A 15671-nucleotide genomic window follows, 5' to 3' on the forward strand; every position below is an offset into this window, starting at 1 on the left:
CGTGGTTCTCAACTGTGGCTCATTTGCTTCCCAGTGGATATCCGGAAATATCTAGAGGTATTTTTGGTAGTCGTGTCTGGGAACGAAGGGGAGGGTGTTGTTGGCATCTGGTGAGTAGAGGCTGAGGGTGCTGCTAAACATCCAACTAGGCACAGGATACCCCTTCATAACAAAAAATGATCCAGCTCAAAATGTCAATAGAACGAATGCTGAGAAACTCTGAGTCAGACCTAGCTTTGAATCTTGGCTTCACCAATCACTTCTAGCTGTGTGACTTTGAGTAACTTGATTTACTCCTCTGAGCCTGAGCTCACCGTTTCCTCCTCTCTGCCTTGGAGATCATCAGAAGACCTCGCTGTGGGCTTGTGGCGGGCACTTACTTACTAACGGATTTCTGAAAAGCCCAGGGGCTAGCTTCCCCAGTCGGCACTCCCAAGGTGTGGATGGACAGTTGACCACCTTCATTTGCTGGCACATGGACCTGATTGGATTAGACTGTAATCACTCTAGTAAAAATTCCACTGCAGCTCATGGTTTTAGAATAGAGCCATTGCCTCAACTCAGAAATGATGGCTTGCCTCTTAGAGAGGAAGGATCCATTTCTGCTTGTCACCACGTTGTCATCGCAGGGGGTTAGCTACTGAGGCTCCAGACAGCCCTGGAGGGAGGGGGTACCGTTTGCCCTACTTTACAGTTGAGGACTTTGGAGACCCAGCTGTTTTCCCAGGTTCCACACAGCCCACCAAGTGGCAGAGTCAGGTGAGAACGCTCTCTTGCATGGCCTGCTCCTCGAGGGACATGGTGCTATCAAGACCCCTTGATGCCCTGGTTCTTTCTTCTAGAAATGCCCTGTCCTGAGTGCCTCCTTAGGTTCGGTTCTCTCTCCCCAGGGCACATCCTCTCTGTAGGCTCGACCTTGACCCCAGAGAGGGCACCTCAGAGCCCAGCAGGGACTGAGCAGCCTGAGGGGGTGTGGAATCCTGTACAGCCACGTGAACCCATGTCCCCAGGTACCTTCCGCCCTCGGCCTGAGTGCCCGGCATCCCTCTGGCATTGAGGGAGGGAAAACCATTCAAGATCATTTCCCAAGGAGCTCAGATCCCCACGGGAGGGGAAAGCACCTTACATTAGCTGTGTCGCTGAGTGGAGCCTTTTCAGGGATCAGATGAGAAAAGAGAGGCCAAAATGGCAGTCACTCAGGCCCTGCGCTCAGGATGGCCCCACGCTTGGGTCAATGTTCTGCTGCCTCTGTCTTGAAATGATTAATAACTTTCTGGCTTTTCATTTTGCACTGGGCTCTGCATATTATGTTCGGAGTGGGATGCGCAGGAGATGCAGATGTGACCACCCCCTGCTGCCCCCCACCTTTCCTGGGAGCCCAGTCTCTGGGGCATGCGTCCCCTGGGGCTCCCTTCTCCTCCTCCTGTCGGGCTCCCAACAGCAGCTCCACATACATCTGCAGCAGCCTGGGTACTGCACTCCCCTTTCCAGGAATCCTTCTTTTGAACCACGTGGTTTCAGAGAACAAAAGTGGGTTTTCTTGCTCCTAAAACGGATCCCTGAGCCGAAAAGAAACCTTTTACCAGTAAATATCTGTTGAATGAATGAGTTCTGAGCTGAGGTATTTTGGAACATCCTGCCTCTTGCTCATTTGTTTATTCACTTGACAAATATGTTTTGATCTTCTCCTTTTATCCTTAAAATGTTATCAAAATAGCGTGCCTAAACTCTGAAAAAGAAACTGTGGCAAAAAATGGAGCTCGTGGTGATACTTAAGTGAGGAGTGCCGAGTTCCAAAGAATAGCAAGGAGAGATAAGAAAGCCTTCCTCAGTGATCAGTGCAAAGAGATAGAGGAAAACGGTAGAATGGGAAAGATTAGGAATCTCTTCAAGAAAATTAGAGATACCAAGGGAACATTTCACGCAAAGATGGGCACAATAAAGGACAGAAATGGTATGGGCCTAACAGAAGCAGGTATTAAGGTATTAAGAAGAGGTGGCAAGAATGCACAGAAGAACTAATCACAAAAGATCTTCATGACCCAGATAACCACGATGGTGTGATCACTCACCTAGAGCCAGATATCCTGGAGTGTGAAGTCAAGTGGGCCTTAGGAAGCATCACTATAAAGCTAGTGGAGGTGATGGAATTGCAGTCGAGCTATTTCAAATCCTAAAAGATGATTCTGTGACAGTGTTGCACTCAATATGTCAGCAAATTTGGAAAACTCAGCAATGGCCACAAGACTGGAAAAGGTCAGTTTTCATTCCAATCCCAAAGAAAGGCAATGCCAAAGAATGCTCAAACTACCACACAATTGCACTCATCTCACACGCTAGCAAAGTAATGCTCAAAATTCTCCAAGCCAGGCTTCAACAGTATGTGAAACATGAACTTCCAGATATTCAAGCTGGATTTAGAAAAGGCAGAGGAACCAGAGATCAAATTGCCAACATCCACTGGATCATCAAAAAAGCAAGAGAGTTCCAGAAAAACATCTACTTCTGCTTTATTGACTATGCCAAAACCTATGACTGTGTGGATCACCACAAACTGTGGAAAATTCTTTAAGAGATGGGAATACCAGACCACCTTATCTGCCTCCTGAGAAATCTATATGCAGGTCAAGAAGCAACAGTTAGAACTAGACATGAAAAAACAGACTGGTTCCAAATCAGGAAAGGGGTACATCAAGGCTGCATATTGTCATCTTGCTTATTTAACTTATATGCAGAGTACATCATGAGAAACACTGGGCTGGAAGAAACACAAGCTGGAATCAAGATTGCTGGGAGAAATATCAATAACCTCAGATATGCAGATGACACCACCTTTATGGCAGAACGTGAAGAAGAGTTAGAGAGCCTCTTGATGAAAGTGAAAGAGGAGAGTGAAAAAGTTGGCTTAAAACTCAACATTCAGAAAACTAAGATCATGGCATCTGGTCTCATCACTTCATGGGAAATAGATGGGGAAACAGTGGAAACAGTGTCAGACTTTATTTTTCTGGGCTCCAGAATCACTGAAGATGGTGACTGCAGTCATGAAATTAAAAGATGCTTGCTCCTTGGAAGAAAAGCTATGACCAACCTAGACAGCATATTAAAAAGCAGAGACATTACTTTGCCAACAAAGGTGTGTCTGGTCAAAGCTGTGATTTTTCCAGTAGTCATGTATGGACGTGAGAGTTGGACTATAAAGAAAGCTGAGTGCCAAAGAATGGATGCTTTTGAACTGTGGTATTGGAGAAGACTCTTGAGAGTCCCTTGGACTGCAAGGAGATCCAACCAGTCCATTGTAAAGGAAATCAGTCCTGAGTATTCCTTGGAAGGACTGATGCTGAAGTTCCAATACTTTGGCCACCTGATGCAAAGAGCTGACTCATTTGAAAAGACCCTGATGCTGGGAAAGATTGAAGGCAGGAGGAGAAGGGGACAACAGAGGATGAGATGGTTGGGTGGCATCACTGACTCAATGGACATGAGTTTGAGTAAACTCCAGGAGTTGATGATGGAGGGAAGCCTGGTGTGGTGTAGTCCATGGGGTCGCAAAGAGTCAGACACAACTGAGTGACTGAACTGAACTGAACTAAGTGAGGAAGATAAGCTTATGCTGTATTAGTTTTCTCCAATATTTTATCCTTTTTTGGAACTGAAGTATAGTTGATTTACAATATTAGTTTCTGGTGTATGGCAAGCTGATTCAATTATATACATAAATACACATATATATATATTCTTTTTCATATTATTTTCCATTATGGTTTATTACAGGATAGTGAATATCATTCCCTGTGCTATAGAGTAAGATCTTATTGTTTATCTATTATATTTTCTCCCACATTTTATTTTGAAAAGTATCAATGAAAGAGAAAATTTAGAAGCATTGTACAGTGAACACCGATACACCTACCACCCAGGTCATAAATTAACGTTTTGCTCTTTTTGCTTCATCATACATCTACTCATTTATCCATTCTTCTAACCAATCATCCATTCAGCTTACTTTCTGAGTCATTTCAAAGTTAAGTTGCAGACACTGGTAGATTTCACCCTTAACCACTTAATTTCACACTTATTATCATTTCCGTGATCTCAGTTCAATCAAGAAAACTTCTGTTTTTTAATCAAACAGGGAAAAATACATAGAGTTTTATATGAAAACATAATTTTTTGTCAAATGGAACTGTGGAATGATAACTAGTATATGCACAATAAAAAGAAAATTGTTTTCCTCTGTATGTGTGGAGCAAAGAGTGAAAAGAGAAATTAGAAAAGGAAGGAATTTCCTCAAGGCTAGAAGGAAAGAGAAATGAGACCCTCCTGTGGAAGCAGGAGGTAAGAGCTACCTAGGAAAGGCCCAGCTAGGAGTTTATTACGGAAGTGCTTCCTGCTTCCTCCTAACCAAAATAAAAAATAAAAATCCCAGGGATGATATGGCCCTAGCCTTTTTTCTCCTTCTCGAAGGGGCTGTGGACAGTTCCAAGTGATTTGGGCTTGGGCAAGGCTGGAGGGAGGGCTTCCCAGGTGGCACTAGTGGTAAAGAACTTGCCTGCCAGTGCAGGAGACATAAGAGACATGGATTCAATCCCTGGGTTGGGAAGATCCCCCAGAGAAGGAAATGGCAACCCACTCCTGTATTCCTGCCCTGGGAAATCCCATGGACAGAGGAGCCTGGTGGCTACGGTCCATGGGGTTGCAAAGAGTCAGACACGACTGAAGCGACTTAGCACAGGGCTGAAGGAGAAGCTATAAGGTATGGGGTGTAGGATGTAGGCGTGGAGAAAGCTACAGGCTGAAGCTGTAGGTTCGGGCCTTATCCTGACAGAGAGGATGGCTGGAGTGGAGTGGGGTGAATGGGTGAGACCCTGGAGGCCAACAGCAGAGAGTGATGGAGCAGAGGGCAGGGCCGGGTCACGGGAAGAGAAGGGGATGCTGATGAAGCCGTCAGAGGAGGCACAGTTGGAGGAGTTGGATTGCTGCCCTGTGGCAGTGGAGAGCTGGAGGAGAACTTGGAAAAACACCTAAAGCAAGACTCTAAAACATACACTCTGGAAGAACCTACTGCACCTAGCACATATGTCCCACGAGAAGATGCAGGCTGAAAGATCCCTCAGATCTCTCTTGGTGATAGAGCTGGGACAAAGTCAATGGAAGGACTGATGCTGAAGCTGAAGCTCCAGTACTTTGGCCATCTGATGCGAAGAGCCAGCTGGTTGGAAAAGACCCTGATGCTGGGAAACATTGAGGGCAGGAGGAGAAGGGGACGACAGAGGATGAGGTGACTGGATGGCATCACTGATTCAATGGACATGAGTTTGAGCAAACTCCAGGAGGCCAGGGAAGCCTGCTGTGCTGCAGTCCATGTGGTCACAAAGAGTCAGACACAACAAGGTGACTGAACAAAACAAAAAAGTCAATGCTATTCAAGCAGTTCTTTTCCAATGAAGTAACTCAAGGGTTCCTTCCATAAAGATCAAATATCTTAGGGTCTTGTTTTTTCATTTTTCAGTTGAAGTATAGTTGATGTACAATATTATGTTTATTACAGGTATAACTTACAGCCGTACAGCACAGTGTTTCAGTATTTTTATAGCTTATTTGTAGTTATAAAATGTTGACTATATATCTGTGTTGTACAATATATCCTTGTAGCTTATTTATTTTATACACAGTAGCTTGTACCTCTTCATCCTGTACCCCTATCTTGTGTCTTTTCCCTTCCTTCTTCTCACTGGTAATCACTGGTTCTCTCTATCTACTAGTCTGCTTCTTTTTCTCTTATATTCACTGTTTTGTTTTGTTTTTTAGATTCCACATATAAGTGATATCATATAGTATTTGTCTTTGTCTGACCTAATTCACTAAGCATTTGTATTTTTATTGAAGCTGTTATTATTCAGTCGCTAAGTCATATCCAACTCTTTGCAACCCCGTGGACTGCAGCATGCCAGGCTTCCCTGTCCTTCACTGTCTCCCGGAGTTTGCTCAGATCCATGTCCATGGAGTCGGTGATGCTATCTAACCATCTCATCCTCTGCCACCCTCTTCTCCTTTTGCCTTCAGTCTTCCCCAGCATCAAGGTCTTTTCCAATGGGTCAGCTCTTCGCATCAGGTGGCCAAAGTATTGGAGCTTCAGCTTCAGTATTAGTCCTTCCAATGAATACTCAGGGTTGATTTCCTTCAGGATTGACTGGTTTGATCTCCTTGCAGTCCAAGGGACTCTCGAGAGTCTTCTCCAGCACAATTTGAAAGCATCAATTCTTCAGTGCTCAGCCTTCTTTATGGTCCAACTCTCACATCCATATATGTCTACTGGAAAGACCATAACTTTGACTAGATGGACCTTTGTTGGCAAAGTGATGCCTCTGCTTTTTAATATTGTTGACTAAAAGATATGCACAGCTTGAGAGTTGTGAGTTAAGTTTTATTTGGGGCAAAATGAGGACCACAGCCCGGGAGACAGCCCCTCAGATAGCTCTGAGAGACTACTGCAAAGAGGCAGTTGGGAAAGGTCAATATATGATTTTGATGAAGGGGAAGTTCAATGTAATCAAGAGCTTACTGTACAAAAGTTTTTCTGCTAGTCACAAGGAGCTGAGGTCACCATGAAGGGATTTAGTGTTTTTCTAAATATGAAGAGATACAAGGATATTGGGATCATGAAGTCAGTTCCTGAAAATATCTAGTTATCTGAAGACCTGTTCCACCAGATTCCCTGGAGAACAGAATGCCTCGCTGCGCCCTGGGTGCTTTCAGCAGGGGGAGCTGAAGGCCGCCAGCCGCAGCCGCACAAGGTTCAGTCTCCACAGGGGCAGATGGCAAATGCTATTGCTGTTCAGTCCCTGGCAGATGCTCATGGCAAGTACCAATTTGTAGTTGACAATATGCTGTCTAGGTTTGTCATAGCTTTCCTTCCAAGGAGCAGATGTCGTTTAATTTCATGGGGGCAATCACCATCCTCAGTGATTTTTGAGCCCAAGAAAATAAAATCTGTCACTGCTTCCACTTTTTTCTCTACTATTTGCCATGAAGTAATAAGACTGGATGCTATGATCTTAGTTTTTTGAATGTTGAGTTTTAAGCCAGCTTTTTCACTCTTCTCTTTCACCCTCATCAAAACACTCTTTAGTTCCTCTTTGCTTTTTGTCAATAGAGTGGTATCATCTGCATATCTGAGGTTGTTCACTAAGCATAATACATTCTAAGTCTGTCTATATTGTTGCAGATGGCAACTTTTATTTCTTTGTTATGGCTGAGTAGTATTCCACTGTGTGTGTGTGTGTCTATGTATGTGTATGTGTGTATATATATATATACACACACACACACACATATATATATATATATATATATATATGCCACAATGCTTTCTCAGATAACATAGTCCTCTTCCCATTTGAGAACCATTCGTCTAAGCAGATTTTCTAGATTTATTTCATGCTTTGTGTGCCTTAGTAACCCTCCCTTATATTGGTTAGCAGTGCTTTAGATGCAAGTAAAAACTCTCACAACAGTGGCTTAAGCAAAAAAGATATTTTAAGTATTTCTCATAATAACTAGCCTGGTGGAAGAAGACTCCAGGATCAGCTCAGCAGCTCGGTAATAACTAGACTCTGAGTTGGCATCTCAGTGGTTTTCTTGGTGCTTCCCTGATGACCCCAATATGATTACCATTGCTCCATGCATCACTCACTATCACAAAGAAGAGGGCGAGTAGGAAACACCCTTGTATTCATTTTGTTCATTTGTCAGAGAAGAAGAACTTTTCTAGAACCCCAACCCTGCCGTGAGACTTCCCCATCTACCTCGTCGGCCACAGGTATGTCTCACACCCACTCCTAGACCAGCCACTGGCAAAGAGAAACAGCGACACCATATGCAGCTTAGACCAATCATGATGCAACCCACCTCCCAGCACATGTGTGCAATGGGGGACTTGTACAAACCTCACCTCGTTTTAGCCCATGCCCCCTCCACTAGAATGTGAGCTCCTTGAGGACAGAGGTTTTTGCTTTGTTCACTGCTGTATTCCCAGCACCCAGGACAATGCCTAGCAATGCAATGAACAGTCAATAATTGAAGGAAGGCGGGGATGGCTGAGGAGGCAAGGGATATAGGCTGCAGGTAACCAGCAGTGTCTATCACCCTGATCGCATACAACCGTGGTTTGATGCCTGTGACAGCGCTGAGTGACGCTACTGATCACAGGACCTCTGACCTGAATCCTTGTGTCTTTCCCCTCAGGGAGCGAGCCATAGCTGAAGGCTACACTTGTGCCAATGACCTGTCCCAATTCCTCCTGCGTCTTCGAAGACAAGATGTGTGAGGGGAATAAGACCGCCCCTGCCAGTGATGCCCAGCTGATGCCCCTGGTGGTGGTCCTGAGCACCATCTCCTTGGTCACAGTGGGACTCAACCTGCTGGTCCTGTATGCTGTGCGCAGCGAGCGGAAACTACACACGGTGGGGAACCTCTACATCGTCAGCCTCTCGGTGGCCGATCTGATCGTGGGGGCGGTCGTCATGCCCATGAACATCCTCTACCTCCTCATGTCTAGGTGGTCCCTGGGGCGCCCCCTCTGCCTCTTCTGGCTTTCCATGGACTATGTGGCCAGCACAGCATCCATTTTCAGCGTCTTCATCTTGTGCATTGACCGCTACCGTTCTGTGCAGCAGCCCCTCAAGTACCTGCGGTATCGTACCAAGACCCGAGCATCCGTCACCATCCTAGCCGCCTGGTTTCTCTCCTTCCTGTGGATTATCCCCATTCTGGGCTGGCGTCACTTCCGGCCGAAGACCCCGGAGGCCCGGGGGGACAGGTGTGAGACGGACTTCTACAACGTCACGTGGTTCAAAGTCATGACCGCCATCATCAACTTCTACCTGCCCACCTTGCTCATGCTCTGGTTCTATGCTAAGATCTACAAGGCTGTGCGCCAACACTGCCAGCACCGGGAGCTCATCAACGGGTCCTTCCCCTACTCCTCTGACGTGAAGATGAAGCCAGAGAACCTCCAGGTGGGCGCTAAGAAACTGGGGAAGGAGTCCCCCTGGGAGGTTCTGAAAAGGAAACCGAAAGACACCGGGGGTGGACCTGTCTTGAAGCCACCATCCCAAGAGCCAAAGGAGGAGACATCTCTAGGTGTCTTCAGCCAAGAGAAGGATGGAGAACCAGGCAAATTCTACTGTTTCCCGCTTGACACTGTGCAGACGCAGCCGGAGGCAGAGGGGAGTGGCAGGGGCTACGCAGCCATCAACCAGAGCCAGACCCAGCTCGAGATGGGTGAGCAGGGCGTGAGCATGCCTGCGGCTAAGGAGGCCTTGGAGGATCAGATCCTAGGTGACAGCCCGTCCTTCTCCCGGACAGACTCAGACACCCCCGCGGAGCCGGCACCGGGGAAAGGCAAGTCGCGAAGCGAGTCTGGCACAGGCCTGGAGTACATCAAGTTCACTTGGAAGAGGCTCCGCTCGCATTCAAGACAGTACGTGTCTGGGTTGCACATGAACCGAGAGCGGAAGGCCGCCAAGCAGCTGGGTTTTATCATGGCTGCCTTCATCACCTGCTGGATTCCTTACTTCATCTTCTTCATGGTCATTGCCTTCTGTGAGAGCTGCTGCAACCAGCATGTGCACATGTTCACCATCTGGCTGGGCTACATCAACTCCACGCTGAACCCCCTCATCTACCCCTTGTGCAATGAGAACTTCAAGAAGACCTTCAAGAAAATTCTGCACATTCGTTCCTAGGAGAGGCTCCCAGAGGATGCAACCAAGTGTCACTTAACGACGTCCCTGAAGGAAATGAAGGAGGAAGCCTGTGTCTTGCCAGGCACCTGGGCTTTCTGGAGTCAGAAGAATGGTCTTAGGTGCTGGGGAGTTTGAAAAGTCCATAGACGCAGTGGGAAGAACAGCAGATGGTGGCGGTCAGCTGAGAGATTGTACTCTGAGAGCTGAATATTTGCAAGAGACTCAGATCTGTCCGAGCTCTCCTGTTCCTCAGGAATGTGGCAGCCTCAGAGTCACACTGTAATTCCAGCTTTCAAACTCAAATTATTGGGCTACTGAAGGGATGTGTGGGTAGAGTTCCAGTGGAACTCCGGAGCCTTCTTCAAATAGAGCTCCACGACTATGGTGCAGAGACTTTAGACATGTAGATAGATGCTGTCCCCTGCCAGGGGTCACCTTGAAAGGCAGGACAGCTATTCCATTGTGACTGCCACATCTCAGAACACCTCTCTTCTGAGCCTCTTTTGCATCTTTCTCCAGATCCAGCATCTGAACCACCCTGGCTATTCCACCTTATTATTTCTCACTCACGCACATCTTAAGAGTTGATGGGAAATGATGCAGTCTGCACATCCATCATTTTCAAACCCAAATTCCGTTCTTCTATTAAAGAAGAGGTTAAATGCCTCCCTCAAAGAGAAAAGGAATATTCTTTTAAATGGTTGTATACTAGAAACAAAAAAAGAGGAGTGGGGAGAAGAAAGCCATATTGCTTGAGGGCTGTGCCAGGTTGATGTCATTTAAGCCCCATGACACCCCACAACAGGAGGATGGTATCACTAGAAAAGCAAATGGAGGAACAGCAAAGTGCAATAAGGTACCTGAGACCACACAACTAGTTATAAGAAAGCCGGAGCAAACATCCTATGGTTTCAACTCACTGTAACACATTTTCTCCAAAAGGCAAAAATTTGTTCTATTCAGTACACACACACATGCGCGCGCGCACACACACACACACACACACACACACACAATTCCTGAGAGTGCTGGCAGTTGACAAGAGTATATTGAGAGGAAGAACAGCTGACATAGAATGTGGCCACAGAGGTGTCACTTTTAGAAGAGGTGTCACTTTTAGAAGGGACAGTATACCTTTTCATCTGTGAATTCTGCTGTGTTTATCCAAGAAACGTCATCATGTACTTTTATGGTCACACTTTTTAAGTCAAAACTTACAAAGGCATGAGAACAGGAAGTTTTACTTGGTGTTTATGTTGCAGTCTGGTTGTGATTTATATTTTAAAACTGGATGTTAAACTGTAATATATGTAGCCAGTGGGAGTGCCTGTACAAGCTGGGATTTTATGTCTTGTGTTCCCATTTGCATGATCTGTTAAAATGAGAGATTTTTACCTACTAAAATATGATCTTTGAAGCTATACTGTTATACGGTTGACTGATTTAATTCTGCCTTTCTGAGTCTCTTGGACTTAAAAAGATGTCCTGAAATGTAATGTTAAATGTTACAGGATTTGATACAAGGTTTCCCTTTGGTTTCTGGTCATATTTGTAAATGTCTTTAGAAAAGGACTTACTTTTTATAACAAGCTTCACTCTCTACTTTGCATCTCCCAAAGCTCTTCTCCCTCAAAACTGGAGGGAGCCAAAGAGACTTCTATCCTGCTTTGGGTTATCCTGGTCTGTTTCCAAGTTGGAAACCAGGAAGAGTTGCTTCCGGGTCCCCTCGGGACCAAGGAGCACTTTGAAGTCTTTCTAAAGACCACCCCACACAGACAAATGGCTAAGTGCCCATGATTGATATTGATGAACAGTGGAAGCAACTAGTGAAACCAAGTGGTTACAAGCTTAGACCTTGGTCAACAAGATCTGGATTTGAATCTGACAAGAACAAAAATGGTCAGTATAATTTGCCAGAACATAAAAAACAAGGTTCCATGCATCATTGTGTGTGGTGTTTACGGTACTTGCAGAGTAAATGGTACCCAGCAGGGACTCGTAGTTTTAAAGTATACTTCGTGCTTTACCACTTTTATCTAATCTTTACAACAACCTTGTGAGGCAGATTTCTGTGGTTTTACAAATAGGTAAACCATAGCACAGAGGGGTTAATAAGAACCGAGGCTAAGACCTGATTCTGGAATGGGCTTCCTTTCCACGGTATCAACCTGTTCTTCCTCCAACTCTCTGAATGAGTGAGTTAACTGTTGAATTCATGAAAGGCAGTAGAGGAGGGTGCAGACATAACTCAGCCCTAGCCCACTCAGGAAAGAATTAGTGGCTGATGGCTTACACAAAATCCAGTGGAAACCAGGCTCTCTGCTCCAAATGCGAAAATACATGCCTTCTCAAAAAAGGGTGTTAGAGACCTTGATTGTAGATTAAAACTTGATTATACATTTTAGATTAAAAAGAAGCCGCCCCCTTGGGTTTCTCTTTATGGACTTAAAGCTGATGAGCTTGAAGTCAGTTCCTCCACTGACCAGTGTGCAAAGCTTACCAAATATTGGCTTCTTTTTAACAATTTACAAGGTTTACAACAATGCATGTTGGATGAGCTTTTTAAGAGCAGTTTTCTGCAAGTTGTTAAGTTAGAGTAACAGACGTTTGTTTTTCTTCACTGCTGCATGTTGAGGAAGGTTCAATATGCTTTGTCCGCAGATCACTGCTATTGCAGGGAGAGGCTGAGCAGCAGAGAGGGGAGCAATAGAGGTGAAGAGACTGCAGGTGAGGAGGGGAAAACAATGGATCGAAACAAGAAGAAACCAGGGGAGGTGGGGGTGTTACCGAGTCCAAGCTCCTACTGCTCCTGCATGACAGGCATATAAATCAAGAGATGAGTTTTTGGAGCAAAGAATAGTGACTTTACTTTGAAAGCCAACAGGCCAAAAAGAAGGTGGACTAGTGTCCCAAAGAATTGGCTTTCCCAAGTTAGAATTCAGGCTTATTTTATACTAAAAGGGGAGGGGTTAAAAGAATATATTCTTCACTAATGTGTTCATAACTTAAATATATTCGAAGGAAGAATAAACCCATCCTTAGTATTTATTTTCTTCCTTCAGTTCGGTTCAGTTCAGTCGCTCAGTCGCTCAGTCGTGTCTGACTCTTTGCAGTCCCATGGACTGCAGCACACCAGCCTTCCCTGTCCATCACCAACTCCCGGAGCTTACTCAAACTCATGTCCATCGAGTCGGTGATGCCACCCAACCATCTCATCCTCTGTCGTCCCCTTCTCCTCCCACCTTCAGTCTTTCTCAGCATCAGGGTCTTTTCCAGTGAGTAAGTTCTTTGCATCATGTGGCCAAAATATAGGAGTTTCAGCTTCAGCATCAGTCCTTCCAATGAATATTCAGGACTGATTTCCTTTAGTATGGACTGGTTGGATCTCCTTGCAGTCCAAGGGACTCTCAAGAGTCTTCTCCAGCACCACAGTTCAAAAGCATCAATTCTTTGGCACTCATCTTTCTTGGTAGTCTGAAAGCAATATGAAAACCATCAGTTACATCATCATATAAATCTATAAAACCTTGCAAAGCCATTCCATCCAGTAGAAATTGCCATAAATTTTCAAAATTGCTAAGTTAATATTACTGCAAAGGCTGGGTTTGCCTTTTGGTGCATGTTGAGCCAAAAGACACAACCAAACCCAAGAGCGGGAGAAGGAAGGATTTATTCTTTGCAGAAGAAGTATTTATTCCTTGCTGTAAGGAGAACACCAGAGATCCTTCCCAAGGCAGTGTCTCCCCAACTGCAAAACTGGGGAAGATTTAAGCTAGGTTTCTTTGCATATTCATGAAGGAGCTTGGGTGTTGATTGAAGTCACAAGAATCAGAAAAGGTCAACATCATCATCCTTTGGGTTGCAATTGATCTGGTGGCTGAGCTTCTGGGGGAGGGGGGAAGGTGCAAATTACATTCTGCAAAGCAACTCAAGAAAGTGCTTCAGGCTAGTATTTACCATTGAAACAGATCTGGGAGTCTTTACAACTGGTATTATTTTTGCTTATCATTACTTCTCTTGCTTGATAACAGTCAAGGTGTTCCTGCAGTTTTTTTTTTTTTTTTCTGTTGTTGCTATTCCCTTAAGATCATTAATTACTGAGACCTATTCAATGATAAGCACTGTGGCTGGGCTCAGATCACAAAATGACTAAGGCCAAAAATGGCTTCTCTTATGTCAAGAAATTCATGCCTGGTTCTCTTTCTCTGGGGACCCCCTACCCTATGTGCTTACATTTACAAAATGTCCGATCAGAAAAATCCATGAGTCTCCAGATTGGCCATTTGGTAAATCGGTCATTTGGTGACTTAGCTGGCAGAAAATTGCTTGTCTCTCTTTTAAAGAAAGACATAGAGGAAAACAATAAAATGGGAAAGACTAGAGATCTCTTCAAGAAAATCAGAGATACCAAGGGAACATTTCATGCATAGATGGGCACAATAAAGGACAGAAATGGTATGGACCTAATAGAAGCAGAAGATATTAAGAAGAGGTAGCAAGAATACACATAAGAACTGTACAAAAAAGATCTTCAAGACCCAGATAATCATGATGGTGTGATCACTCACCTAGAGCCAGACATCCTGGAATGTGAAGCCAAGTGGCCCTTAGGAAGCATCACTATGAAAAAAGCTAGTGGAGATGATGAAATTCCAGTTGAGCTATTTCAAATCCTAAAAGATGATGCTGTGAAAGTGCTGCACTCAATATGCCAGCAAATTTGGAAAACTCAGCAGTGGCCACAGGACTGGAAAAGGTCAGTTTTCATTCCAATCCCAAAGAAAGGCAATGCCAAAGAATGCTCAAACTACTGCACAATTGCACTCATCTCACACGCTAGCAAAGTAATGCTCAGAATTCTCCACGCCAGGCTTCAGCAATATATAAACTGTGAACTTCCAGATGTTCAAGCTGGTTTTAGAAAAGGCAGAAGAACCAGAGATCAAATTGCCAACATCCACTGGATCATTGAAAAAGCAAGAGAGTTCCAGAAAAATCTATTTCTGCTTTATTGACTATGCCAAACCTTTGACTGTGTGGATCACAATAAACTGTGGAAAATTCTGAAAGAGATGGGGATACCAGACCACCTGACCTATCTCTTGAGAAACCTGTATGCAGGTCAGGAAGCAACAGTTAGAACTGGACATGGAACAACAGATTGGTTCCAAATAGGAAAAGGAGTACGTCAAGGCTGTATATTGTCACGCTACTTATTTAACTTATATGCAGAGTACATCATGAGAAACGCTGGGCTGGAGGAAGTACCAGCTGGAATCAAGATTGCCGGGAGAAATATCAATAACCTCAGATATGCAGATAACACCACCCTTATGGCAGAAAGTGATGAGGAACTAAAGAGCCTCTTGATGAAAGTGAAAGAGGAGAGTGAAAAGTTGGCTTAAAGCTCAACGTTCAGAAAACTAAGATCATGGCATCTGGTCCCATCACTTCATGGGAAATAGATGGGGAAACAGTGGAAACAGTGTCAGACTTTATTTTTGGGGGCTCCAAAATCACTGCTGATGGTGACTGCAGCCATGAAATTAAAAGACGCTTACTCCTTGGAAGGAAGGTTATGACCAACCTAGACAGCATATTAAAAAGCAGAGACATTACTTTGTCAACAAAGGTCCATCTAGTCGAGGCTCTGGTTTTTCCAGTAGTCATGTATAGATGTGAGAATTGGACTATAAAGAAAGCTGAGCAGAGAAGAATTGATGCTTTTGAACTGTGGTGTTGGAGAAGAGTCTTGAGAGTTCCTTGGACTGCAAGATCAGTCCTGGGTGCTCATTGGAAGGACTGATGTTGAAGCTGAAACTCCAATACTTTGGCCACCTCATGCGAAGAGCTGACTCATTGGAAAAGACCCTGATGCTGGGAAAGATTGAGGACAGGAGGAGAAGGGGACAACAGAGGATG

At 44.7% G+C, this 15671-nt stretch overlaps 2 protein-coding genes across 7 annotated transcripts in view; both read left to right on the top strand.

Annotated features, from left to right (window-relative positions):
• HRH1 (histamine receptor H1) overlaps positions 1 to 11170 on the top strand; it is a 199576-nt gene extending 188406 nt beyond the window's left edge. For all 4 annotated transcript variants that reach the window (XM_081526119.1, XM_081526120.1, XM_081526122.1 and 1 more), the window contains one exon: positions 8248 to 11170. In XM_081526119.1, coding sequence (XP_081382245.1) covers positions 8283 to 9749 — 1467 coding nt within the window. In that variant the 5' untranslated portion in view covers positions 8248 to 8282 and the 3' untranslated portion in view covers positions 9750 to 11170. The remainder of the gene's footprint in view (positions 1 to 8247) is intronic.
• Positions 1 to 15671, top strand: part of ATG7 (autophagy related 7) — a 512414-nt gene that overhangs the window by 188406 nt on the left and 308337 nt on the right. The window contains exons 4-5 of one of the 3 annotated variants that reach the window (XM_081526092.1): positions 8248 to 10605; positions 12411 to 12476. The exons of 1 other annotated variant lie outside the window; for it this stretch is intronic. The gene's annotated coding sequence lies outside the window, so the exon portion shown is untranslated. The remainder of the gene's footprint in view (positions 1 to 8247; positions 10606 to 12410; positions 12477 to 15671) is intronic. One more of the 3 variants, XM_081526109.1, reaches the window with a different exon arrangement.

Source organism: Giraffa tippelskirchi, chromosome 9, assembly GCF_054371585.1.
Source record: "Giraffa tippelskirchi isolate mGirTip1 chromosome 9, T2T-mGirTip1v1.2.pri, whole genome shotgun sequence".
In the NCBI taxonomy this organism is placed as follows: Eukaryota; Metazoa; Chordata; class Mammalia; order Artiodactyla; family Giraffidae; genus Giraffa; species Giraffa tippelskirchi.